Here is a 27,458-nt window from a genome sequence, read left to right on the forward strand (position 1 = left end):
GCCAGAGTGCAGCCATGATTTCAGAAGCATTGAAGGCATGATCTTTTTTTTACACATTAGTTACTCATGTAAATGTTTTAAACATCGTGTCCACATAAATCATCCATATTATACTTTATTCCCATCATGTGCTTCTAATCGGTACATTTTACTGCCAGTATTTCTACTTTTATTTAAATAAGATTTTAAATTTTTATGTGTAATGGCAATTTAATGTTAATGCTAATTTTGGGTAGTAAAATTTATACGTATTTTATAAAGTGTAGAATGTTTTACACAGAAAAGTAGCTAGTAACTATAGCTGTGAAATAAATCTCTATAGTGACGAAAAACATCAGTAATTAATTAAAATCTCTTGTTTTAAGTTTTATATTCAATCTTTATATATTTTTATTAGGTTTTATTTTACATTCTGTTCCTAACAGTGTGTAGAGAGTTAATGTTATTTTGTGTATTTAATTGTGATTTTATAGTGATAAAATCCCCATCATAACACTTTATATACATAAAGTATCATCACCTCAGGAAGCTGCAGTTTTGTTGAACGATGCCAGGGTGCGTTTAGTGATGGGCGGGGCGGGGCCGGAGCAGAGCAGAGGGGCGGTGCAGAGGAGAGAAAGGGGAGGGGGGGGGGGGGGGACAGAGATGCTGAGGAGGGATAAACGGAGGAAGAACAGCAGATCTGTGCCGCAGATTGCGGATGATTGAATCCGGAAAATCTGGAGAAAAACACAACGAGAAGCGAAAGAAGAGCTGACGAAAAGGTAAGAGGACTGGTTCATGTTTTATTTCTCTTCTTTCTTACAGGAGAAAAAACAAGTCAGGATATATGTTGAAGGAGGTTAATTATCCACCTGTTAGCGATTCACTTCACTTCAACTCAATGCAAGTTGGTGATTCGGTTATACAGACAAAAAAATAATCTTTTTCATTCCGGTTAGTTGTTCAATGTTGAAAAAGTTCAAAAATCTGATCAGAACAAGACGAGAAGTAAAAATTTGAAGCTGAAAGAACATTAAATTAGGATTTAGTGTATAATATTAAAGTAATGATGATTATTATGCTAAATAAAGGCGAAAATTAAATTAGTTTAATCATCAAATCATCATTTAATTCATCACATTTGGTGTAAAAGGTACAAAAAACTGTGTGTGTGTGTGTATGTAGTTTCTCTTTCAGTTGCATGTGTGAGTGTGTGTGTGTGTGTGTGTGTGTGTGTGTGTGTGTGTGTGTGTGTGTGTGTGTGTGTGTGTGAACTGGTTCAATTGATAGGCTGATTTTTTAAAGAATGGTACCAATTGATGGAGATGTTTTTTAAACTACTGTTGATATTTTGCACCAAAATTTACTGTCTGTAAATAAAATAATTATACAATGTGAAAAAAATACATAAAATTACTGGAATATTATATGTGTAGCCTACATTTTCAAGCGTAAAGTTTTACTCTGAAGGTGGCCATCAGTAAATTGTATCTGTGCATCTGTGATGTCATCACAAGTGTGTAAAGAGATATTTAGAGACTTGGACTTGGACACCACCTCAGCCCAGTGGTGCATTTCTCTGCTACAGTCAGGATGGTGGAGTTGAACAGATGTGTGAAACATCATCCATCACACGTCACTCTCAGGGGTTTTTCCCATAGATTAGAACTTCATCATCAACATCACGTGTAGAGTTTTAGCCTTTTGCTGCAAGACGTTAGTGCATCAATAGTTACGTTCACTTTATCTTATGTGTGTGTTTTGTTGGCAATATTTAGAATTAGAGCTGTAACAGTTAGTTGATTAATTGACTAGTCGATTGACAGAAAATGAATTGTTTTGAGTCATTTTGAAGACGTCTGGTCGGGACAAAACAAGACATTTGAGGCTTTGGACTTTGGGGAAACAGTGATCAACATTTTTCACCATTTTCTGACATTTTGTAGACCAAACGATTGATCGATTTCTCAATAAAATAACAGACAGATTAATTGATAGTGAAAGTAAACCCTGTTCAGAATGACTCTGTTGCTTGATTAAGAATTTGATTTGAAGGATGCAGCTCACAGAGGACTGAATGTGGTCCAATCAGTTAACATGTAAAAACTATGATGATGTGTTTATGATCAAACATTCAAAATAAATGTTAGACAGACATGAATGAGACAGGATCAAGTTGAACTATTGGTGAATTAACTCATTTGCCAAACTGATCTTTTTCTTTTAACAACTGATTCGTTGTTTACAGCTGATAGCTTTAGATGTTTCATCTGGTCATTGATAGGAGCAATTTCTTCATTGCATTTCACATTTTATACATTAAAAGATGAATTTAGATTACTTAGTTACTTTCTCTGTGTTGTTTCTCACTGACGAACATCAAGAGTCTTTATTCTTTTCTTTCTTGTCTTTCATGCCCCTCCTTCCTCTGATTTGTTCCAGCAGGTGGTGATTAGCGGTTAGGTCTAATGATGATGCTCCAGCCTGATAACACACTGTCTGAAAAGAAAAGCGTGGGGTGTGGAGGAGCACGGTTGTGTTTTTATGATACTGTGAGGACCCGACACCTGCTTGGACGCTCACGTTGAGGGGAAGTCTGATCATCTAATTAGAGAGGAGAGAGTCATTATGAGACAGAAGAGAGATTCATCTTATATGATGCTAACAACCCTTTTAAACCAGACTGTAAGCAACAAGCTAACTGTACAAGCTTGTTGTTAATCTGAAATTAATTAATGAACTGTTTCAGTCATAGATTTGACCTGAAAAATATAGAAAAATGACAGAACATGTCGAGGAAAACGAATGTCTTCGAATTAGCAACAGAATTACAAATGAGCTGTCATATAAACTCAGTGTCTCACTGTGAAATTCAGACCCAACTAAATCAAATCCAGCTGTTGTTGATGTAAGAAATCTGATTTTACTACATCTGGATCAATTCAGTCAGACTTAAAAATGGGAACTTCTTTTTATAGCGCAGGTTTGATGCTCTGGATAACCATTAAAGCTAATTCTGATCAAAACCAGAACTCATTTTACTTGTAATCACCTAACTGCACCATAGTGTAGTGGATGTAAAGGAAATATATGACCTTGCACCCAACATGCTAATATTTAGCATTAGGTCTGGTATTAAAAACAAGGGAAATATATATTAGACTATTAATCAATTAGTTGCCAAGTATTTAAAGTCATTTGTCAGGAAAAGCTTCTCATATATGAATATTTCCTGGTTTCTGTAGTCCTCTATGACAGTAAACTGAATATCTTCGGGTTTTGGACTGTTGGTCGGGACAAAACCAGACATTCGAGAACGTCATCTTGGGCTTTGGGGAAAATTTTCTGACATTTTAAAGACCAAACGACTAATCGATTAATCAAGAAAATAATTGAGTATATCCGCTAACAGGTGACATCACGCTCTATCCGATGCAGTTTCACCCATTTTGGGATCAGACAGCATTTTGAAAATAGACAGAATAAGAAACCAGCGTTAAGGAAGTGGAGACTTTCAGACATAAAGGTGCTCAAACTGACTGAAATGTTTGAATGAGGCTGTAGAGGACAGTTTTACCAGCTGACTAACCCAGTTAAATGACAAGCTGACATGCCTGCTGTTCACTGGTCGGTTGCTGGGAGAAGCAGAGACCAACCTACAGTTAACATGCTCCGCTGACATGGTTTCTTCAGGGTTACAACCAGTAAACACTTGTTAGTGTCATAAAAGAGAGATGAATTCTGTAACTGAACTGGAATGACATCAATATAAATGCTGATTTAATGGAACGCCTGATAACTAATTTTATTTTATTTGTTTCTCTCATGAGCTAAATTGTTTTGTGTTAATATATCGAGCTTGTTTTCTGAAAGTTGCACAAAAAACCTCCCTGATGATCTCAAAAAAGACAGAAGACAATAAATAAATGGGATTTGCTGTGTGAAATAGTGCATTAGCTCTTTTATCCAGAAGGTTCATGTTAATATTTTTATGATGTGAGTCTTTATTTCAGCTGATGTGACCTAAGATTGATTTTATCACGTTTTTCTGATGTTGCACAGATCATTTTCTCAAGATCATAAGCGATTACGACAGAAAGATCGAAACGTCCCACAATCCAAAGGCGTCCTTTTCTCAAAATCCTGTTTTTGTTTCCCCTCCCTCCATCATCACCACTTTTACTGTTGATTTACTCAAAAGTCCACTTACTGTTTACCTGCCAAAAATATTAAATATTGATATTATAATCTGCTAATCTAGGTCGCTTTCAGTTAGCAAGTCAAACACAGCAGTTAAGCTGAAGGAGCTGTGCTTTGTGGGCTTTATTTGCCCTGGGTTTCGCCTCACAGGCTAAATAGAGGCTAATGTCGTGTTCATGTCATTGGATGAATGATTGAGATTAGAAAGATTCCAATGTTAACGACATGCAAGACAGTTATATGACAGTTATAATCTTCACACGAGTTAATCTGATAACTGAACACCATATCCATTAAATTTGAGTTTAATTAAACTGAACATAAATCTTTGGCTGATGAGAGGCCTCCATGTTTGTTTGGTTTTCAGACACTTTCCTCATAATTAAGGAGATATGAAAGGAGACATCAAGGCTTTCAGAAGAATCTGAGTCTCTCAGTTGTAATTATGACTTAGTGTTTTACCGTGAAAACTATTTAAAAGTTGGAAACTCATAATTATGATAATCCTGATATGACAAGAACGGCTTTGACTGTCAACCTGAGAAGACGACTGCAAACTGCTCTGTCAATAGTCGCTTATAAAAAGTGAATTGAGCATTAATCAAATATAAGGCCAAGTTTTACATAGCATTGCCTTCTGAAACCAAACCTATATGCCCCTGCTTCAATTATAAGAATATCACATAATATGTTGATGATGACAAACTTTATATGTACATGTTTTAAAATGTTGAAAATGTCTACAGTGGAGATGAACGACACTGATTACTGTTTGTTTACATGTAGAGTTGAACCCGGCGTGTCTGTCAGCTGTTCTGTCTGCTCGACTCTGTTGTCAGTCATTATAAATAATCACAGTGTCACTCTGATCTCCAGGTGCCAAAACCACCTGATGCTGCAGCCTAATCTGGTCACCTGGGACTGAATACACACACACACACACACACATAGCCGACATGGCGTCGCACCCGCCCATCTTGACAGAGCAGGAGGAGCTGCATAGGAGAGCCAATCAGGTCACAGATGAGGTAAGTTATTTGTTTCTAGTAAAAAACTAGACGGCGTCGCTCCCGGTTTATTATCACAGCTGTAAATAATGACCTAATTAAATATTAAAACCCACTCACTTGTTATAGAAGAGTTCAACCAAAGCTGCCTTACAAAGACACAAATATATAACGAGCAGAGAATAAAGATTGAATCAGTGATTGGATCAGCTTTTAACCAGAGTGGATCAAAATCTAGTGCTGCTCTTCTAAACTACTAAGTTTTCTGAGCTCTTGAGACGTCCTCAGTAAATTAGGAGCTAATGAGATTTAGACTGTGAGTACACTTGATGACCGGATGGCAAATTCAGCTGTTCCAGATGAGTTTTCGTCCTCACCAAGCCCTTCAAATGACAGTCAAGTAATGCTAGATGTCAAACCCCCAAAGGTACAACCAAAACTTTGCTTGCCTACACTTTGCTGTCATGTTTATTTCATCTCCTGCTGCTCTCAGGCGATCAGCGTTTAGACTCAGGATGACGTCATCTCTCATCTGTGAGATGTGTTACAGAAGACAAGATGCAACTAACGAGTGTTTTAACTGTCAAGTAATCTGTCAGTTATGTTTTTAATTAACTGATGAGCCATTGAGTCCACAAAATCTCAGAAAATAATAAAAATGATCATTACCTATCTAAACTTAGCTTTACTCTTAGTTACTTTGGCCTACCAGGTGTTAAAAACAAAGTCAAAATATATGATGCTTGTTTTAAATTCAGGTTAAAAGACAATTTTGAGACAATTTGGAGATAAAAAATAAGTTTGTTGTAATAAGTTTAATAACGCAAATCATAAGAATCCCTGGATAAGATGTTTCTTCCTCGAACACTCCTCCAGAGCTACTGAGGAAAGTGTAAAATCTCTCATAGGTCACCTGTAGTGTGTGACTCATATCATCCTTTCATGACTGTTTCTTTAGGGAGTGACACAAACTGTGTGTGCTGTGCCAGACAAACAAATCTCATGGGGGTTGTAACGATGTTTTAGCCCCCAAAAAAAGATTCAAAATAGTCAAGGTGACAAGCAGAAGGACACAAACGACACAACGCGTCGAACAACACTCACTGAGATCAGGGCCGGTGTGCTGAAAACTCACAGTGCTCTGTCCGCATGATGGGGAATGTCCCTTTAAGGACACCTGGCTCACCTGGTTGCCAGAGAGACAGCTGGTCTCCAAGTGCAACCGTCTGCGGAGAAACATCAGGCACAGATGAGCTCACACACACACACTCCCTGGGGTTTAAAGGCTACTGCAGGTCAAAGCCATTTGCCACCTCATCATCCCCTCGGTGGGGAAGTCCCAGAGGATTGACATGATATTTTTACACACATGCACACGCACACACACGCACGCACACACACACAAATGCACACAGCAAGTGGCGGAAAGACTGGACCGTGTGTGATTGACAGTTTGGTGTAAACTCAGGTCATCAGGTCTCTGAAGCTTCAGGGCGAAACAGCAGTTAAAGGTCCAGTCTGTGTCTGTGATGAATATGGATGCATATATACCTATATATAAATCAAATGTATGTAAGCATTTACATTCACATCAACAAGAGTTTGATATATAAACCTTTTTGTGCATTATTCCATTGACAACTATTGAAAAATGTATCTTTTACCCCTGTAAACAAAACTTAAACAGCATCAGAAAACATTAAAGACCTGTTTGGGAGTGTGAGGATCTAATCTCATGTTTGGACTCAACTGTCATGCTTTTTTTTTGACAGGTCTATTATTTTGTAATGATTTCTTAAAATAAAGATAGAGACAAAGTTTAGTTAGATGTTTTGAGTCTAAAAAGCTTTTGGACTTTACCTGGAACATTGCTCAATTTTAACAGAAACAAACATTTATTCATTATTAACTTATTATTAGAAGCATTATTCTTCATATATGTTTAATTTTCACATTTTGCATGATTAGCTGACCTGCATTGTACTGACTAATAACTCTGTGTTGTTATTTACCTGGAATTGATAAACAGGAAGTGCATCATTTGAGTGTTGTCTCTATGTATCAAATTACATAGAAAATTCCCAGGAAATTACAAGGAATATGTGGACCAGATATGAAATAAACGTTACCCACCCTATGGTCAACTTTTGTTGTTTTTAAATGTGCTTTAAAAATAAATTGACTTGACTATTTGTAGGTTGAAGAAATGTTCAGATCAAGTCATACAAAGTCACAGAGGAATCATGAACATTTTGTTATTGTGAATTTGGATGTTTATTGAAATGCCCATTTTTTGGTGTCTTTCAGTCCCTAGAGAGCACACGGCGGATGATGCAGCTGGTGGAGGAGGTACACACACACACACACACACACACACACACACACACACTAGGGCTGCAACTAACAGTTATTTTAATTATTGATTAATTGCTTTGTCTGTAAAATGTCAGAAAATAGTGAAAATGCACTTCTTTACACACGTCTTTAAATGTCTTATTGTGTCCGAAACCCAAAGATATTCACTTTAATATCATGTATGACAAAGAAAAGCATTAAATTATCATATCTGAGAAGCTAAATGCAGCAAATGTTGGCATATTTGCTTAAGAAATTACTAAAACAATGATTCGATTATCAGAATAGTTGCAACTAATTGATGAATCGACCTATCGCCGCAGCACTACACACACCCACACATGTGCACACACACACACATATGTGTAAAACTAGTGAAGCCTACAGAAATAAAGACTATAAACCAAAGATAAGAAGAGTAAGATTAGCCTGTGTAAGATGAAGTTCATCATCATTATCATGTTAGCATCATCATCTGGACATTAGCCTCCTGCATTTCCACTGTTGATGTTTCCACAAGAGGAAATGTCTCATCAAATGACCGTAAACAAGACGGATGCTGGGATGTGATTTACTGTAAGCTGCTGAAAAAAGACGTCAGGCATTGACATGTATGAGAGCAGGAAAAGACTACATACATGTTCACTACCTAAACCACAATAGTGCTTTCACAGATTGTATTACAATTTCTACATCTGCTGCTGACCATTTTCCAAAGACATGTTTTTATATTGTCTTATATTGTCATCCAGGCAGCCTTGTTGCCTTTATTTTTTTGTCAAAGTTGAAGCCATGTGGTAATGCAGAAGTGAACAAAAACCGTTTTCAAAAGGTCTCACTCTGTGTTTTCAAGGACGCTCAAACATTTGTGCTTTTTTAAGATCCCTTCCAAGACATACAAAGATCATCTGCTTGGAATAATAAACGGTCTCTTTTTCCACACAAAAGTTCAATTATGGAGGAGTGCTGCTCGCTCTGCAACGCTCCCGACTCAAACCTCCTGCACGTCTCGCCAGGCTGCTTCACAGGGGCGCTACAGATGGCGCCGTGATCGGTTTCTGAGAAAGCTGGCCGAGGTTCTGGAGAGGCGTTGACAGGAAAGCGGGGGGGCGGGGGGAGAATGTTCATCATGTTGAACACCGCATCCATTTTGAGGGCAGAGGAAGAAGAAGCACCAGGCCAAGAGAAACACCAAGGCTCTTTTCCTCTGACCAGGAGAAGGAATATGAGAGTCGACCTTGGAAGGCAGCTCCAGTTCCCCCCGGCGAGAATACCACCACGTCTCTCCGTCCTGACATAGTAGTCTGGTCCATCAAGGCATATAGCCGTACTCCTCATTGAGCTCACAGTTCCATTGGAGGACGAGATTGAAGACCGAGTACTCTTGAGTGCAGGGGAGGCCAGCTGGAGAACCACCATCTACCCAGTAGAGGTTGTATGCCGAGGCTTCGTGGTGGTGTCAATCACACACCTGCTGAGTACAAGAGGAAAGATGAAGAGGGCAACAAAAGAACTGCAAGAGGAGACGGAGATGGGAAGCTTTTGGCTGTGGCTGATGAGGAAGGACAAGTGTTGGGGAAAGAACACCAGGCGCCAGCTGCAGGGGAGACGTCCCAGGATTAAAGGAGCGAAATGTTGAGGATCGGTGGTTCCTGGCTGATGATCCTGCAGCTGACCCATGAGCACCGGAGGAGGTGCGTCAGGCAATAATACCCGGCAGGTTATACCAGCTACCTGTACATTTACTCTATTAAAAATCCCTAAAACAACATCTCCTCCTCCTACTTAACTGTAAAGTCCATACTCAGTGTTTGTGCACTGGAGGCTTCAACTTTCCATGAGTTGTATACTGGATTGGCTCCAAACCAGTTGTGATGTCACAAAATCCTGCTCCTAGGTACACGTGTTAAACTGAGATTTACGGTGAGCACAGAGGAACTTTCCTTCCTTCTTCAAGCAGATGAATGTGAAAACAAACTCAAAGGAGCAGGAAGAATAACACATTTTTGAGTGGATGGGAGAATTTAAATGGACAAACACTAAGGAGAGTTCTGAAAACGGTTCCTGATTGCAACTGCATCACCACATGACAATTATATAAAAATATAATGCATTTGGATAAGGTTGGGTTATCTATCTGCCGCTGGCTAGAAGAAGGGGAATCATTATATCATTATAATGTGTATACTTGTGCTTTGTTTATGTGTTTTCTTCCGCTAGAGTAAAGATGCTGGGATCAGAGCTTTGGTGATGCTGGATGAACAAGGAGGTAATCAGCTCTACTTTATCACTCTTTAAACTCATTTTTATCATCATTCTTTGCCTTGTCAGCTGTTAAAAAACAAAAAAAAAAAAGTAAGATCTTTGCTTTCCAAGGATCAATGTAGGGATTTAAATAATGTTCCCATACTGAGAGGTAAATGAGAAGCTTAGTATTATTGTAATCTCTATAGGTTCAATAGTTGTTCTGAGATGTGTTTAACTTAGATAAACTTTAAAAAAAAATACCCTGTGCAACAACTGCAAAGCTGTTCTATTTCACTAGTGGATTAACACAGATTGTTATTGCACTGTAATATCATACTGTGATGAAAAAAATGTGTTTGCTTAAGCTGTGGCACCTCAGAGAGTAAAACATTACAGTCACTGTCTTCCTGAGTCCGTCTGTTAAAGGATGCAGATCCAGGTTCAGCTGGCTGCTACAGTTAACTGCTACCTTCCAGTTAGTTCATGTGCAGTGGCGGCTGTTGTATTGAAACACGCTATGTTTGAAGACATTCTTGGCTTCAGCTTTGATTTATGGGGATAATCAGCATGATCTGTACATGTCGGACCAGTCAGATCAGGTGGTTGAAACCATCTGTTGCATACTGTCCGTGTCTACTGACGCCATAAAACCCACCGCCATAAAAACTCCTGTTCCTAACAGAGCAGTTGGAGCGTATTGAGGAAGGCATGGACACCATCAACAGGGACATGAGAGAGGCAGAGAAGAATCTGACAGACATGGCCCAGTGCTGTGGTCTGTGTGCCTGGCCGATCAGGAAGTAGGTCTGGTTTCTGGAATCCGCACAACTGGTGGCGTAAGGAACCCATACTGGTGCCCAGTTCCATTAAATAAGTTTAAATTGAGGTGTTAATTTGAATCCACTTTCAAAATAAGAGTTTCCATTCTTTTTTTTTTTTATATTAGATAATCTGGTTTCAACAACACAAATCTACACCATCATGACAAAATGACTCAGCTGACAGAGATTACTTCACTTTGAAGATGATAGTTATGATTTATGCCGTTTCATTGCTGCGAATTTGATCACACAAGAGCTTAAGTTGAAAACTTTTCCTTTTTGATTTTTCTTTTTTTCACAATGACCCTTGAAGCAGTGTATGGACATAATTACACATGTTAATCAACAGGAAATGAATAGGCAAGTATTTTGATAATTGATAAGTCATGTAAGTGTATTTTAAGCAAAAATGCCAAGAATTCACTGACTTCAGTCTCACATATGTGAATATTTTCTGTTTTTCAGAGTCTTCTGTGATAGTAAACTGAATATCTTTGGGATAATGAAAATAATTGTTAGTTGCGTTGTTGTTATCTGTACTACAGCCCTCATTTTAGAGAGAAAACATGATGGAACTGGGCACTGAGGTCAGAGTGCAAATAGCATAACAAGGTCAAGCTCGGCCCAGCATGGCCCTGTTTAGTCCTGTGTGGCAGAGCAATAGCTTTTTATGATTTGCGAGTGGATTTTGTTGTCTATTCGTGGTCTCATGTTTGGTTGTTCAGCTGCGGGGCTTTTGGGGAAATAGTTAGTGATTTTATTTTGCTTTCCACCTCCGCTCCCCTCCCCATTCCTCCCGTCATCCTTTCTCCTCTTCCTCTTTTGCTTCCCGAATGGTTCTTCCTCCCATCACCTTCCGACTTTTACCTCCTTCACTTTCCTCCTCCCCATCTTCTTTGCCACTTCACCTCTTCCTCCCCTCTTCTGTCTTCTTTCTCCTTCCTCTCTCGCCCCTCCGCTCCTTCTCCACATCCACCTCTTTGCTTCCTCTCTTTCCCCTCTCTTTCTCCTTCCTCCTCCTCCTCCTCCTCCTCCTCCTCTCATAGAGCAGTTGGAGCGTATAGAGGAGGGTTTGGATCAGATCAACTCTGATATGAAGGAGGCCGAGAAAAACCTGACTGACCTGGGCAAGTGCTGTGGCCTCTGCTCCTGTGATAAGTAGGTGGAGGAGTGTGTGTGTGTGTGTGTGTCTGTGTGTTTGTTCAACTGGTATACAGTGTGTGTGTGTCTGATGGCTTGTGGATAGAAGCCGGAGAAGGACGGCAGCCATCTTTACCGAGGGAGACATGTCACATGATGTGTCTTAATACGCTGTTTACTAGTTGCTTAAACTTTCTTTCGTTGCCTGCTTGCTTTGATGCTTTTAAGGATTTGCAGCTGTTTAGATATCAGATTACAACATGTTTGCTGTATCTATCTATATAAATGAACCACTGTTGTTCCCATACTGGAAATTTTTTGGAGTTTGCTCGGAGCTGGCTCAGTTTTACTGCTCAATGTAGAGGTGACACTGGAGAAAAGAGCTGGAGACAAGACTGGATCACCATTTGTAATCTCCATTTGGACAGAAAATCTACCTGATGAGACGCTTCACTTTGAAGAGAGCGTCACTGAGAGAACATCTATACTAAGCTGGCTAATTTTTGAAAATGTATCTTAACGTTTTGATCACTCAAGACAGATGTTTTTGCAAAATGTTGCTTTTGCAAAACATATCCCTGCCACACATGGTTTAGGGGTAGCATTAGAAATAAAGAGACAATTTTATGTACCCTCTAATCCTATTCAAATAAGCTTTATTGGCATGAATGTCACTGTTGAATTATTGCCAAATTTAAAGCTAAACCCCCCTCTGTGATCACTCAATTTAAAGTTCCATGTAGTTTATCACATGTCGCTAACATGTATAAATGTCGATGTTGTCAGATGACTTTGTGATCCAAAAATAATGACTTGATAGACGCCTGACAGTAGAGGATTCAAACAAACTAGTTCATGTGTTTCTACCTGTTCTGAACGGCTGCAAGCATATGCGGCGCAAAAAGCACGCTTCCTGCTGCATCCCACAGTCTTTCTCCTAGAATTTTGTGTCTTTGTAGTCTGGACATAATGGGAATTATTCATGGTCTTGCATCAGGCTTTTCACACAAAAAAAAGTGTGAAGAATAGAAAAAAAGAGAGCTTGAGAGAGAAATTCTTCCTTATACACACCTGGTCAAAAAAAGTGGAGAAAGCTGTAGTTTTTACTTAACCTTACCTACCTTTAACTCTAAAACTAGTGCGGACGTGAATCATTTTCACATGTAAATGGAGTCCTTTTTCTTAATTTAGCCAGCTTAGTATGGATGTCAGAACAAGCTGCTTCAGCTAGCTGTAGGTAGAAATGCACAAATTAGTGTCAGACTGATTTAAACTAGCTGGGAGCAGATTTGACATACATCATACATACTCAGTATGGATACAGGGTGGTTCTTGTGCAACATAATCACATTAAACTGGCTGAACTATTCTCTTCCTCTCCTTCAGACTGAAGGCGTTTGAAGAGAGCGGGGCGTATAAGGCAGTTTGGGGTGGAGCCTCCGGACCAGATGGCATCGTGTCCAATCAGCCGCCGTCGTCTCGAGTCGTGGACGAGAGGGAGCAAATGATCATGAGTGGGGGATATATACGGAGGTAGAGAGAGAGAGAGAGAGAGTAATAGGAGAGTTTAATGTACTGTTATTGTAGGTAGGTTGGGTGTTAAAGAGAGGCAGCTGTCTGATGAGTGTTTGCTCCTCTTTAGAAAAGACTGACATGTAATACTACCAGTCACTATTCATATAGGCAGCTGGCCAAACAAAAGATATTGTCACGCACACACACACACACACAAACACAAGCCTGGGCTGTAGATTCAGATATAACTCACATCTTTACAATACAATACTATGATATATGCTGTATGTTGATTTTTCTGCGTTATCCCGCTCCATCGCAGGGTGACTAATGACGCTCGCGAGGACGAGATGGAGGAGAACCTGGCTCACGTCGGCAGCATCATGGGGAACCTGAAGAGCATGGCTCTGGACATGGGCAACGAGATCGAAACGCAGAACGAACAGATGAGCCGCATAGACAAAAAGGTACATGCTGTCATATCAACGCTAATTATTGTACGTGTCACTAAGTATCATCATCACAGTATGTCACAGAACACCAACAAATATCAACAAATATATCACCAAAGATGACCCTATGCCACAATTTTCACCAGAAGTCATTGCATGATATCAAATATTACCAGGTTTTCTTCAATTCAAGCCTTTATTGAACTACTATGGGGAACATTTGTAAAGTTAAAATACAAACACATAAAACCAGAAGTGTACACCACTAATGGAAGTATGGCTAATACAGGAACCAGGGATGGAAGGAGGGAACTAAAATGGTGTAAACAATGAAAAATATAAATTAAAGAAATATAAACAGTACCAGTCAAACGTTTGGACACAACTTCCCATTCCCATTGAATGAGAAAGTGTGTTGAAACTTTTGACTGGTACTATATTAATATTTGCAAATTCAACACTAAAATTGGTCTGCCAAAAATAAAAGGCAAATCAGGATTTTTGTCCAATTATTTCTTTTCAATAATCAGTTTTTACTGCTATAATACAATAGCAGCAATATATTACCGTTGCTTCAGTTTACATTCTGGATTGTAATGCTTACATTGTAGGCTTTGCACAACCGGCAAAACTGTATTTAATGAGTCATCGCGCGGGAGCAAAAATTGAATTTGCAAGATAGACTGAGGGCTCCAGTGGTTCTGCTCTCCAGGTTCTTATTAACATTTCCTGTTTCTTTTCTCTCTCTCTCTCTCTCTCTCTCTCTCTCTCTCTCTCTCTCTACAGATTTCTACCAACGTGACCCGCATCGAGGACGCCAACCAGAAAGCCAAAAACCTTATGAAATGATAGACGGAGCGTTCATCCATTTCACTCTTTTTCTAGCAATTACTATGCTTTTGCATGCTGTGCCAATGTGATGCCGCTGTCATTCTCTGCCTTACATAAGTCACTTTTTAAATAGTCTTCATTATGAAAATGCCTATAATATTATTTGAATATTGCTGTGATATTCCTAGAGGGACTTTGAGTCCCTGGTTTCAGTAGTGAGGTTAAAGTGGCGTATGAGGAGTTCATCATCTCTTATCGTCATATAGTATTCCTATAATAATTTTGCTGTGATAGTGGTATGACATAACCCTTCTGAAATGTGTCATAGGAATATCATAACTATTTCTGTGGGGATTTCACAGCAAGGCCTTTTTCTCTTTACACTTCACACTCCATATTTCCCCTCAAGGTGGCTTCTGCGGTCACTCAAGAGAGAGAGAGTTAGATCATGGGAAGCTTTAATGGTCCCAGTGGGGAAACTGGGTCACTGCAGCAGCAGAGAGTAGAATCAGACAACACCACATGTATAAATCAACAAATAAATTCACAATAGGAGAGCCATGTGGAGAACAACACAGCGAAAAGCGGGTCTCCGTGGGCCCGGGGCGTGCATCTCTAGCCGATCAGTGGCCCTTTTTTTTTTTTTTTTTTTTTTTTATCGAGGAGGACAGAGGAATAATTTTATGTGTGGAGAACATGAGTACACATTTCTGAACAAATCAGGGAAAAAAAATCATACACAGCTATCAGCAACCAGTTTATTTTCTAATGTAAACATCATTGTATAACACCTCCCTCCCCCCCCTTTCCTCAGTCTGAAATAGTCCATAGTGGATGAAACACGTGCATGATGGCGCCCTCTGCAGGCTTGGCCGGGTATTGCCCAGAAGAAGGAAACACGTATTTGTCCCCAGAGGAGGATCTCTGGCGACACCAAGCGGACAAACGTGGAATCTGCTCTTTCGGGAGGCCTCTTATTCTTCTTCCTTCTCCATGTTGATATAAAATGGTGGTGAAAGGACGTTTTTTTCTGATCTTATTCCATAATTTTTAAGGGCAGAAGACCAACAGTCTGATCTCTGAACTGACACTTTCAACAATCCTATGAATCACAACATTTCCAGAATATGAAATGCAATGTTTGTGCTTATATTTATGTCTGTTTCTATTGTCTATTTCATCATTGCCAATTATATCTTTCTTTTTTTGTGCTCACATTGTTTCATTAGCAGCTGTTGGTTCTCTAGGCATCATCATTGATAATAAATGGCCAACAGTCTTGGCATTTTTGTTGAGTAATGTTGAAATTCAGATGGTCCGTGTTTCATGGTGTGTTTATGTCGGTAAAATGAAGTTGATGACCTTTGCTGACCTAAATAGGCCTCCATGTTTGTCACACAGCAGGAATAAGCAACACAGGCATAGACAACAAGGACTTAATGCTGCATGTAGGAAACATGTATAGTAGTGTTTGTTGTGATTAAAACCTTTTGGAATATGAGTGTTATGAATAAAAAAAAACTGCACAAAAATATTGCGTGCTCTGCAGGACTAATTAATGACGTCAAGACTGGAGGGGGTTGGACGGCCTGTGAAGTGTTTTTAAGCACCCTGATGAGGTTTGATCTTCAGTTTTGCTCAAGAAATACCAAAATATGAGTCAATTATGCACAATTCGTGAGTTTTGTGTGTGGTTTAAGTAAAAAAAAAAAAAAAAAAAGGGAGTGATTGGTGCACACTGTATGTGGGGCAGCTGGGGGCGCGCAGCGGGCTGAAAATGTTGCGCGTTCAAGGGAGAGAAAAAAATCTTTTGCGTCTGCGCAGTTCGGTTGTCGTCACTCCGAACTTTCGGGAGAAGCGAGCAGGGAGGAGAGAGGGGAGAGAGAGAGAGAGAGGGACAGAAGAACGCCATTTTTCCTGGTAATTATTTTCAACACATTTCGCTTTTCGCACCACACGTCACCACTTATTTCCAATAACGGACCGCACGCGTGCCGTTTAGCGTAGAAAAACGTGAATAGCTAACGTTACAGTACGAAAAAAGAAGCGTTGTACCGGAGCTAGCAGACATTTCGTCCTCTACTCGGCCATCGATTCAGTCGCGTAGCTGTGTTTGGCGCAGCAGAGCGGCGCATAAATACAACTCCCCCGCTTTGTAAACGCGCGTTTTGCATCCATGACAAATCCACGTATCCACACCGAAGTTCTCAGTAGGTCAGGTTTTGTTGGGGTTTCTTTTTTTTTTTTACGAAACGGTGTTTCAACCCGACGTAGCTGACAGAGATGGCGGAGTCGGCAGTCTCACAGGCTGCTCCCTGTGTGAGCCGCCAGGCACGAGCTCAACAAAGACTGAAGAAGACCGCAGCTGATTGGCTCTGACGGGCCACGTGACCAGAGCAAACGCAATGTTTATTTAAATCAGTTTATATTGAGAAGTTGTTATTAACGGTTAATGTATTAGTAAGTACATATATATATATCTAATACAAACACACAGACACTGGCGTTTTATAGTAAAACACACTAGGTTGAATAGCTACACATAAACACATTAAAAACAGAAGAGGATAAATACAACAACATTAAAAAGCTTGACTACTAGTTTGACATATTTCCACAATTTTGGAGTTCATGATGTTTGTTTTTCTGATATATTTGATATATGATATTTTAGGGTATGTGTTACATACTGATAGGTGTAAATTACAAGAGCTTTTGTGAGTAGATTACATTTTATTGTTCTGTAATTAGGTGTCCATCTTTACCAAATGATCAAAATCTTTGTCATTGAGATACTTTTTTAAAAGGTAAGAGAGAATACAAGAGTACATTAAAAAAAAAAACCATTACTCATCCTTGGGCGTAATTCTTCACCAGGTTTATTTTCACATGTTCATTTTAAAATCCAACCAGATGGGGGCAGTGTAGGGACACAAGCTAAAGAAAAAAAAATGTTCTTGGTGTACGGGTTAAAACAACTTCAGTCCAACTCTTTTGAAGCTTATTGCATGAGTTTGCATTCTTACCTCATTATTTCATAGTATCTCTGTTCTCTATTGTGTTGTTCTGTCTGCATTTTCTACTGCAGCCATGGACTTTTTCATCCACAGAAGTACTTTAGGTTTCATCAGAATGGAAACCATTTGTTATCAACCTTTAGTGAGTTAAATGATCAGTTGTAGAGTTTGAATTTGGTACATCAGTTTAAACCCCTGATTTAAAGGCAAATCAGGGTCTTCCATACTCCCATACATAAGGGGACAAAAATTAGGGGACAAAAGTTAATTCTATTTTCTGACAACTTTTTCAAATTAGTACTAAAAATCTCCACAAAAATAGGTTAATGGCTTAGAAACCGTTAAGAAGACCCGTCCAAAGGGAAATGAATGGAGGAAGGCGTCCGGCAGCTTGTTTATTGCGTGACCACAATTGCGAATAAAATGCGTTAAGCTCATTAATCTTTATGTGCAATCTTTATTGTTATAAGACATGAATATAGCAGGATAATGTGAATACGGAGACAAACCATGAACTAGAAGTAAATAGCTACCTGAAACTTTAACAGCTTTGCCAGGTGGCTCCTATCTGCAGGTCACAGAGTTTATTACTGCTTCTAATGGATTATAAGACGACAACTGATATTCTGATGAAACGGATCAAGCTGCAAATGAAGCCTGTTTTTTACCTTTAGTCGTCAATGGTTCAATTCATTTGGCAGGTACTTTTGTCCAAAGCAACATGTACACAGATATCTCTCAAGAAAACATCTGAATCAGAAAAAAGGATGTAAAGAAAAGTGATTTGTTTTGGGGTAGAGGTGCACACCTTTCATTTTGACCCACTAAAGTTTACCTTTGTTCTCCTTTGTTCTTCTATCATCCTTCTGTTCTGTCTCACTTTCCTCCCTCTCTCCTTTATCTTTCTTTCCCTCTCTTTCTCTCTCTCTCCTTCCTTTTTTTTCCCGCAGGCTCTGTGCAGTCAGACGGGTGTCTTTAGTCCAGAGTGGCAGGTGGATCAGGACCAGACTGACCCAGGGAGGGCGGTGGAATCAGACTCGGCACCAAACTGAGCTGTCAGAAGAAGAGGAAGTGGAGCGTACGAGGCCGGAGGTGGAGCCATGTCGGCCCCGTGGCGTGACGACGACGAAGAGTTTAGGGTGGGAGGAGTAAAAGGGGGGTTGAAAGCCAAACCCAGGTTCTCCTTAACTGAGGTGAAACTGCTGCTGGAGGCAGTGAAGAGGAACAGATACATCATCCTCAGTGAGTAGGAAGGACTCTGTGGTATTAACATGTGATCTGTATTTAAACACATTATCTGGATTATCTGGATCTGATCCACGGGCCTTTACATTTACACCTGGTATTAACTTACACTCTGGTATAACAGATCCAGATGGAGATCATATGTTAATGCCAGGTGTAAAAGGAGTGTGTGTGTGTGTGTGTGTGTGTGTGTGTGTGTGTGTGTGTGTGTGTGTGTGTGTGTGTGTGTGTGTGTGGAGATTATCTTTACTCCCTCTGCTTGAGTGGACCTTCGGGTTTCCTCTTGGCCGAAGCTTGTAGAAAGTGGTGTAATTCCACTCTATCAAGCTTATTGTCGTCTGTCTTGGAGGAAAAAAAAGGAGATAATTACTGTTATTGTTTTATTGCGTAAACTAGGATCAGATTCAGATTTGATATTAAAGTTGCAAACTGGGAGAAAGGCCACTGGTTTTTTCCAAATTCTGTATTCCTATTTCATAACTTTAAATGTCCTCAGTGTTGCTTAATGTAATCATCATGATTTGTCAGTCGATTTGGAACCACTGATTGGTTTAAATACCCGCAATACCCATGAGCTTTGACTGCCGTTACTATGGAGACAAAGCCAGTCAAATTTGAAATCCTTTGTCCTGAACTTCATCCTGGAGGTTGCAGTTTGGGTTTCTGTGCTCTCAACGTTGCGCGTTATAGCATATTTACCTGCAGAGAAAGAGAGAGAGAGAGAGAGAGAGTATGATATCAGCCAACCGAGTCTCATGTCATATATCTTCCTTCCTGTAGGGAAGTTTAACCAAGGTGTGTCGGCAGAAGCCAAGAAACAGACCTGGGCTGAAATCACTGATCAGATCAACGGTCTGGGAGAGAATCACAGAGAGGTTTGTTGTCCTGACTGGTGGTTGTTTATTTTTTTCTGCATTAAATGAACTGTAACACAATTTATAAACCTTTTATATAGTTGACTCCAGTGGTTTCCTGACTTTTAACTTGCAGCTCCTTAAAACAAAGCTTCGTCTCCTTGGAAACTCCTGCAGAGTTTGCATTTGTCAAAGGGTTGTGAAGACTGGCCAACAGTCCAAAATGATGATAAGAAACTTAGAAAAGCATCAAATCTTCATACGTGAGAAGCTTTAATCAGAGATTTGTAGTTTGTGCCTGATGAATTAATTCAATTATAAATTGCTGGTGTTAATCTTCTGTCCATGGACTAATCCACTAATTGGAGAGAGATGTATTTCTATACACTAAAAGGCTTTTAAATGAGGTTTTTTTTTCTTCACAGGTGCGTCAGATCATGAAGAAATGGGCCGACCTCAAATGTGACGGAAAGCGACGTGTGGCAGCCCTCCGGGGCCCCAACGGCACCAACGTTAGGAAGAAGAACATGGGCCCCGTGGAGAGGATGGTCCATAAGATACTGATGATGAGTCCAAGAGGAGGTGAGACAACCCCAACACTAAGTAAAATGAAGCACAACTAGCTAGCAGCTCAAAACATTTGCAAGTAATTAAAGTCTAAAATAACTGCAACTAAAATATGTTTAATGATATTTGATTGGAGGCTAATTAAAGCTCAGAACCTGAAAATGAGATGAGCAACATATGAAATGTTCATTTTAATGTATTGGACATATTTAATTAACAGCTTACTCCAAATACTGAAGGTCCTGATTCATTCATATTGATTAAAATGTTCATATGATGTAAATCAAAGTTAAACCACAAGATATTTAAACTGTGAGGTGATCAGCTGGAGAACGTCGACTCTGCTGGTCCCCGTTGAACTACACAGTCCATCTTTTTATTCACAAACAGTCATTGGCTGAATCCAGACTCATCTGCAGAGGGAGCATCAGTCAGAATGTGTTTTATTTGAACCAGAATAAGAGGCCTGCTACTTATGTTTTTCATCGCTCATTGCCAATAAAAAAGAATCAGGAAAGATAAAAGGTTTCATAAGAGATTTGTCAGCAGTGGAGCTTAATGAATGCGGGTGTTATGCTAGCAGGGAACCAGATCCACAATGGAAGAGGAACACATCCCTAAGCATAAGACAGATTTTGACCCTCAACTAGTTGAAAATTTGACAAAAGTTTCCCGTTAGGACTGGTTTGATGTGTTGGATAGTTTTATATAATATCCATGGTGGAAGGAGTGTCTGTGTGGACTAGACAGCCTCTGTTTATCCGCAGCACAAAAAAACCCCACATACAGTATCTGATCTGTAGTGTTACTGATAGTTATGCAACATGACATTTAATTTGTGTTATTTTGTGCGTCTGCGGTTCAGCGCTGCTGTCGGAGGGTTTTAACAACATCAAACTTGATGTTTTTGACAGATACAGTACCTGGAGCACAAAAAAGCAAAGTCATGGAAATTGAATTGGACAGCTTTGGTGTTAAACATAAAAAAAAACCCCATAAAGGTCTTATCAAAAAACAAATAACATGGTAAAAAAGCAGCTTTTAGTTGGATAAAAGTCTCCTTGTTTGTTTCTCATGAACTAACTGGTTGTGGTTTGTTGGTTCTCAGATGGCGACAGTGATCTGGACTTGGAAGATGATGATTTTTCAAAGTTCTGCAGTAAAGGTCCACCGTCTAACCCTTCCCCTTACTCCTACCTCAGCCTGACAGACAACTCCCACTCTTTACCAGGAGGAGCCTCCTTAGACCTTTCTCCTCTCTCCTCACCAGAGAAAGAACTTCCTGGTAAGCAGCAGGAACAGGGCAGAACTGGACCAGTCAGTTTCTCTATGTAGATTGCTCTTACTAAAGTGGCTGCTGGTGTGAGCTAAAACGCATGAAACGGCTACATGCTAAAAAAAAAACGCCATTTCTGAGCAAAAATGCTTGTTTCTGCAAATACCTCCGTCCACATTAAAAAGCCTGAACAGGTAATTCTCCTCCTGCTGTGCAGAGGACAGACGAGCAAGAAACGGTATACTGTTTTTGTTTCTGCAGCATCGCCGTGGTTCCTCCAATGAAATGCCATTAAATCATTAATATGACAGCGTTTCTACAAAGCTCAGTTTTCTCCATACGCACTTTAACGCCAAGCCTGCGTTTTCAGATTTACACACTGGAGGCTGTTTTGGAAACGCTCCATTTTCAGGAGGGAAAAACGGTGTGTTAGTCTGGACAGAGGGCCAAAATGAGGAGAAAAAGATGCCTTTAAAGATGCGTATAAAGTGAAGTTAGGATCGGTGTGTTTTCCTCTGTGAAATGCTTACAGTGGCTTAAATCGCCTTAGTTTTTATAAGGCTTTTTTCCATAGTTCCCCCCTCGACACACACTTTATTTGCAGTTACTGAACAGTGTGGAGTGATAGGTTGCATTTCTCACAGTAGGAAGGGAAACAAAAACAAAAAGCAAAGATTGGTGCAAGATTTGCAGTATGAAAGAATGCAGATTGTGTAGTAGATGATAATAATAAAAGAATACTAAAACTAAGCATAAACATATTAAAGTAAATGGGGGAAAGATGAAGAGACGATGATAAGTTCAAAGGAGGAAGATTAAAGTTTCTGATAAGTTGCACCTCAGAAATATCCTCATTACTTTGTTAAATATCTAAATTGGTTTGAATCTTTTATAGTAAACAACCAATCAATATAGAAATTAGACAAATTAATTCACAGGTTACTAGACACTATGTCAACATTATAGCATTAGATTAAAAGCATAACACTTTGAAACCAACGTGGAAGGCGATTTAACAAAAGATTCATCTTAATGAGTAGGGAAATAGAACGATGTACGTACAGACATTTCAATTGATTTGTCTCATTCTGCCTCTAGATAACTATCAATACTGTGATGTGATTACACAGCTTTATCAATATAATCACCCTGGACCTGTTATTAGTTATTCAGACGCAGAAATGAAAGCTGCAGGCTGAAACTTCTGCAACTCTTATCTGTTCTCAGCTTATTAAACTAAACTGAAGGCTGCCTTTGCTTCTGTTTTTTAAAATTTGGACCATTAAAGGTGTTTTTCTATCGAGGACTATAAGACACAGACTGACTGATCTCACAGTTTGCTCGTTGTTCACAAACTGTGCAGAGACCTGAGTGACAGCAGGGAGAATAAACACATTTGCTCACAGTGGCGTGGTCGATGACAGCAGTTTGATTTTATGCATGTTCAATTTCTTTTTTTTTTTAATTTCTTTTTTTTTTTCTTTTATAATTTAACTATATGGCTTCTGCTCTAAAATACTTCCAAGTTTTGAGGTATACTTAAGACATTTTTGGCATTGCAAAATTTCCAACTGCTGCTGAGCCCTCCATGGTGGTGATGTGACGTTGCCATGTTTTTACAGGCGATCCTTTCCATTCGTCCTCTGACTTTGACTTAGACCTGGCAGACGATGGAGGTAAGAACGTAGTTTTATATCTGACTGTTGGTTCTGGCTGCAGGAGCAGTTTAATCTAAACTGATATAAAGAAAAACAAAAAAACAAGCATATTCGATGGGTTTAATAGTACCGGGGACCTTTTTACGAGATTTCAAAATAAGGTTGAGAATTGAGTGATGGATTGGTTTCAGAGTTATTGAATGGATCAGGTATGGATGAGGTGTGACTGATCCATGTTAAGTAAACATACTACAGTGTATCATAATGCAGTTTTAGTCACTTATTTTTTTTAAATTGTAATGATAATTTTCTAGATTTTCAAAATAAAATTCACACAAGCCCAAATGTTGGTAAATGAAGTGTCCAGTTCTGTGAAGTATTAACTGCATGTTATATTAGGCCTTGTTTACACCTGGTATTATTGATATTGGTACTGTGCACATTTACGCACCAGACACAGCAGCATAACTTCATTGATTATTTAAATATCCGACAGGATCGGCCACATGCGGCCCAGACCACCTCCGAAAGTGGTCTGAGTGATCGGATCTCAATCCGTCCTCGATGCGTCTCGGGTGCGTTTACACCTGTATTTAGAGCTGCTGTCCACTTGTGATCGGATCACCCGAGACGCATGTTAATACCAGGTGTAAACAGGACCTTTAACACAGAATGATCCTATCAGATCCAGGCTATGTGGAAAACTGAATTTTTGTAATTGAAAAAGAAAGCAGCACTGGTTTGACTGGTGAGTTTATGCATCCAAATCATTACCAGGAGAATGTATGCTACTAAATGAAACCTCACACTGTTTTAACCGTTATGAAGCTCTAATATTTGGTGAGACTCTAAAATATTTGGGGTTATTAGACATGAAGTGCTACTGAAATAAAGAACGAGTCGAGGCGTTGGCGTTAAATTAAAGGTGTTTTTGTTTCTGTGTCGTCTTCCAGAACCCGGCATGGATTACGATGAAAACGACGACTCCATGTTCTCCTACCATTCCTCTCTCCCCCCACCCTCCTCCACCTCCTTGGACCCTCTGCCTGACAACGCCCTGCTGAGGGTCAAGCCCGTCTACACCTACTCCCGAAACAACAGCCAGACCCAGAACCAAACCCCTTCCTCCAGACCTCCACCCGGACCCTCCTCCTCTTCCTCCTCCTCCTCTTTCGTGGCCTCCACCTCCGCCGGTTTCCCTCCGGCGTCCGAATCAGACGCCGCCTTGTCCGGCGCCGCGCCTCCGCCGCCGTCACAATCCCCCACGAGCTCCACCGCCACCGCCCCCTCCCTCCCCGCTCCCACCTCCTCTTCTTCCTCCTCTTTCACTCTCCCTCCCGCTTCTCCCTCCTCCTCTACAGCCAACGACTCCACCTCACACCCTACGCCCTCCTCTTCTTCCGTCCCACCTCCTCCTCCTCCTCCCCCTCCTCCTCCTCCTCCTCCCCTTCCTCCCTCCGCCGCTGTATCCTCCTCCGTCGCCTCTCCCGCTCCCTCCTCTTCCGCCCCTTCCTCTAATTCGCATCCACCACCTCCTCCCTCTTCAGTCCTCCCACCCAAACGTCCCTCCCATCCAAGCTCGAACCTGTCTGACCCTCTCCCGGCCGGAGCGTCCTCCCACAGGACCCCCGACCACGTGGCCCAGCTGGCGTCTCAGAGCCTCCAGCAGCAGCGGGCCAGCAGGATGCTCCTCACCTCCGTGTCTCAGTCCTTGGAGATTTTGGCTCAGTCGGTCCAGCTGCTGGTGGAGAGCCAGCAGGAGTTCGTGCAGGAGTCCCTCCTGCTGCAGAGGGAGACGGTGGACATCCTGAGAGATTTTTCCAACACCGCTCTGACTATGCTGCGGGATAAATCCAACAGCGGACAAATGGCGACACATCATCATCCCGCCCCACGCTTCTGAGAATAAACAAGCTAGTAGGTTTTTTTTGTTTTTTTGTTTTTTTAAGAGACAACGTGGGCAGGATGGAAAGTAACCACAAGCCAAAGGCAGATAAAAATCATGGCAGTGGTTCAAGATTTAAACATCAAGCTTGTTTTTAAAATACGGAGAGATCAGTGACCGTTGAGTTAAAACAGTCACTAAAGTTACTGGACTGACATGTTGCTTCCTTTTCCCTCAAAATAGGATGAAATGTTTGCTCACTGGTGCACAAACACATGCAGTTTCAGGCCATGATGATTATGGGCTGTTTATTTATGTGCCTGCATCTTGTTTTGTTTTTTTCTCCCCCCCCCACCCCCCCTTTTTATTTACTGTTTTGTTTGTGACGGGCTCGTGACTTTTCCACGCTGCAAAATTGGCATTTTGGACGTGTTTGTTCTTTTTTTTGGTGCTTTAAAACTCAACATGCCTCTACTTCTAGCCACAATGTGTTTTTTTTTTAAAAAAAGCAAAAAAAAAGCAAAAAAAAAATAAGAAGTGCTACAATAATATCAAGTTATTGGACTTAGATGATGAAGCTGTGGGTGCTCTTGTTCTCCTGATGGGATTTAATTTAAGCATAATAACGCTCCTCATCATCATCATCATCATCATCTTGATTCAGCAGGAGAAAAGCGACCGGTGGCAGCTTCACGTCACACAAGTGATGACAGGACTCTCCCGTACTCATGTGTGTGTGTGTGTTTTTGATTGGATGAAATATCGCTGCTCGCACGTTGCACATTTGATGAAACGGATCCCAGAGTGATTAAAAAAAAACACTCCTTCGCTGCCTTTTTTGACTTCTGGTCTCCTCGTGTTACCAGTGAGACTCACAACAACAACAACAACAACAACAACAACAAGCTTCTGTCTTGATCACAGCTTCATATTTAAACATGTGCACATGTACAGTGTTTAATAATATCTCTGAATTCACTGTTATAATTTTACACAGGAGTCAAATGTTTAAAAAAAAAAAAAAAAAAAAAAAAAAAGGAATTCTTGGAAAATATAGTTACAATTAATTAGAGAAAATAAAAAAAAGACATTGCAAACATCAACATCCAACCAGCTGCTGAAGTCACCTCGTCCCCCCTTACAAACAGAGCGGCTGACTGGATCGTGCGGAGACACAACAGACACAGATGAAGATACACTAGTCTTTTCATTTGACTTTTTTTTTTTTTGTACTTCTTGCGAGCACTTGGACACTTTGTTTTAACTTGGCTGACTGAATCAGAGGAGATAAAGAGAAGAGAGAGAAAGAAACCGTTAACTTGTTAGTAGAATATAAATCTACTAATCTCTGCCTTTTTGAGCTCCGGAGCGAACTCCTCCGCACACCTTCCCAATCACGCCACCATCTCCACCTCCGCAGTCACACTGTCCTGAGCGCAGCCTCATGTTTTCAGCTTTCATCATTAACGGAGGAAAACACTTGATTTCGGTGCTGGAGGGCAGCGCGTCAGGAGCTGCTGTTGAGACGGAGATGACCTTATCACAACCACATCCTGTACCATTTTACACAGGATGTGGTTTTGAATGGTACATTTCAGTGATGCAGAAACCACTTCGACAAACTACAGAACAAGAAACACTTTTAAAAAAAAAACAAACAAACAAAAAAAACATATTTAACATGTTCAAACTGCTGCTTTAAGCTGGTGATAGAGGTTTTAATTTGAGTCATTTTGAAGGACAAACAGTTAGTCTCTTTTAATTATCTGGCCTGTTTGAAGAATGGTGCACGCTCCAGTTACAAACCAGATAGAGAAATGTCTGTTACCAGTAACAACCAGTGCTTGAGTTCATCAGTCACTCACTGTAAAGTAGTCTGGGTCAGCTGATATATATATATATATACCTGAAATTAATGGTAATGAGATTAAAATAAAGCATTTCTTAAATGTTCTTTTCCACGTCTTTTATTATGGCGGGGGTTATTATATCAAATTAAAATAGTTCAGCTCTTTGATTTGCACACAAAAGTCAAACACAACCAGAAATACGAAGGTGAAACCAAAAAATGAGGCTGGTTCACTGGTTCCAGCGTCTCAAATATGAGGATTTGATGGTTTTTCTTTCTCATATAAGAAGTAAACTGACTGTCTTTTGGTTTTTAAAATGTTGGAGTACATGTTATGAGCCTCTTTTCATCAAAACAATCAAGAAAATAACCAGTGTAATACCATTAAATGAGTATAATTACCATCCCTCATGGGAGTATGTGACACATGATAATACCACGTACTGTATAAAGTCGTACCTGAGAGTATTTCCAGATGTTCTGCTGCCCGTTACAGACACGACGACGATGGTGTGCGTTTGAAGCTCCTTTTTGTTCTCCTTTTTTGAAAATGCAGT

The 27,458-nt window shown here is 40.2% G+C and overlaps 1 protein-coding gene across 4 annotated transcripts; it reads left to right on the top strand.

The window, feature by feature from the left end:
* Nucleotides 1-662: 662 nt before the first annotated feature.
* zgc:113149 (uncharacterized protein LOC541363 homolog) lies at nt 663-27,082 on the top strand. Of its 4 annotated transcripts, XR_006403942.1 has the most exons (9): nt 663-764; nt 5,059-5,210; nt 7,497-7,538; nt 9,765-9,813; nt 11,659-11,770; nt 13,139-13,285; nt 13,590-13,734; nt 14,506-16,470; nt 18,518-18,658. XR_006403942.1 is itself a non-coding variant. In XM_044355245.1 (7 exons), the coding sequence occupies exons 2-7, from the start codon at nt 18,668-18,670 to the stop codon at nt 25,068-25,070; spliced, it is 1,575 nt and encodes a 524-aa protein (XP_044211180.1). In that variant the 5' UTR covers nt 16,297-16,470; nt 18,518-18,667; the 3' UTR covers nt 25,071-27,082. The 4 variants fall into 4 exon arrangements, 3 of the variants coding, with proteins under 3 accessions (XP_044211182.1, XP_044211180.1, XP_044211181.1); XM_044355245.1 differs by lacking the exons at nt 663-764; nt 5,059-5,210; nt 7,497-7,538; ... (2 more) ...; nt 13,139-13,285; nt 13,590-13,734 and adding exons at nt 19,593-19,687; nt 20,092-20,248; nt 21,342-21,518; nt 23,132-23,185; nt 24,121-27,082 and having other exon boundaries at nt 16,297-16,470; nt 18,518-18,809; XM_044355246.1 differs by lacking the exons at nt 663-764; nt 5,059-5,210; nt 7,497-7,538; ... (3 more) ...; nt 13,590-13,734; nt 14,506-16,470 and adding exons at nt 16,506-18,268; nt 19,593-19,687; nt 20,092-20,248; ... (1 more) ...; nt 23,132-23,185; nt 24,121-27,082 and having other exon boundaries at nt 18,518-18,809.
* The last annotated feature ends 376 nt before the right edge of the window (nt 27,083-27,458 follow it).

This window comes from Thunnus albacares, chromosome 6 (genome assembly GCF_914725855.1).
Source record: "Thunnus albacares chromosome 6, fThuAlb1.1, whole genome shotgun sequence".
Taxonomy (NCBI): domain Eukaryota; kingdom Metazoa; phylum Chordata; class Actinopteri; order Scombriformes; family Scombridae; genus Thunnus; species Thunnus albacares.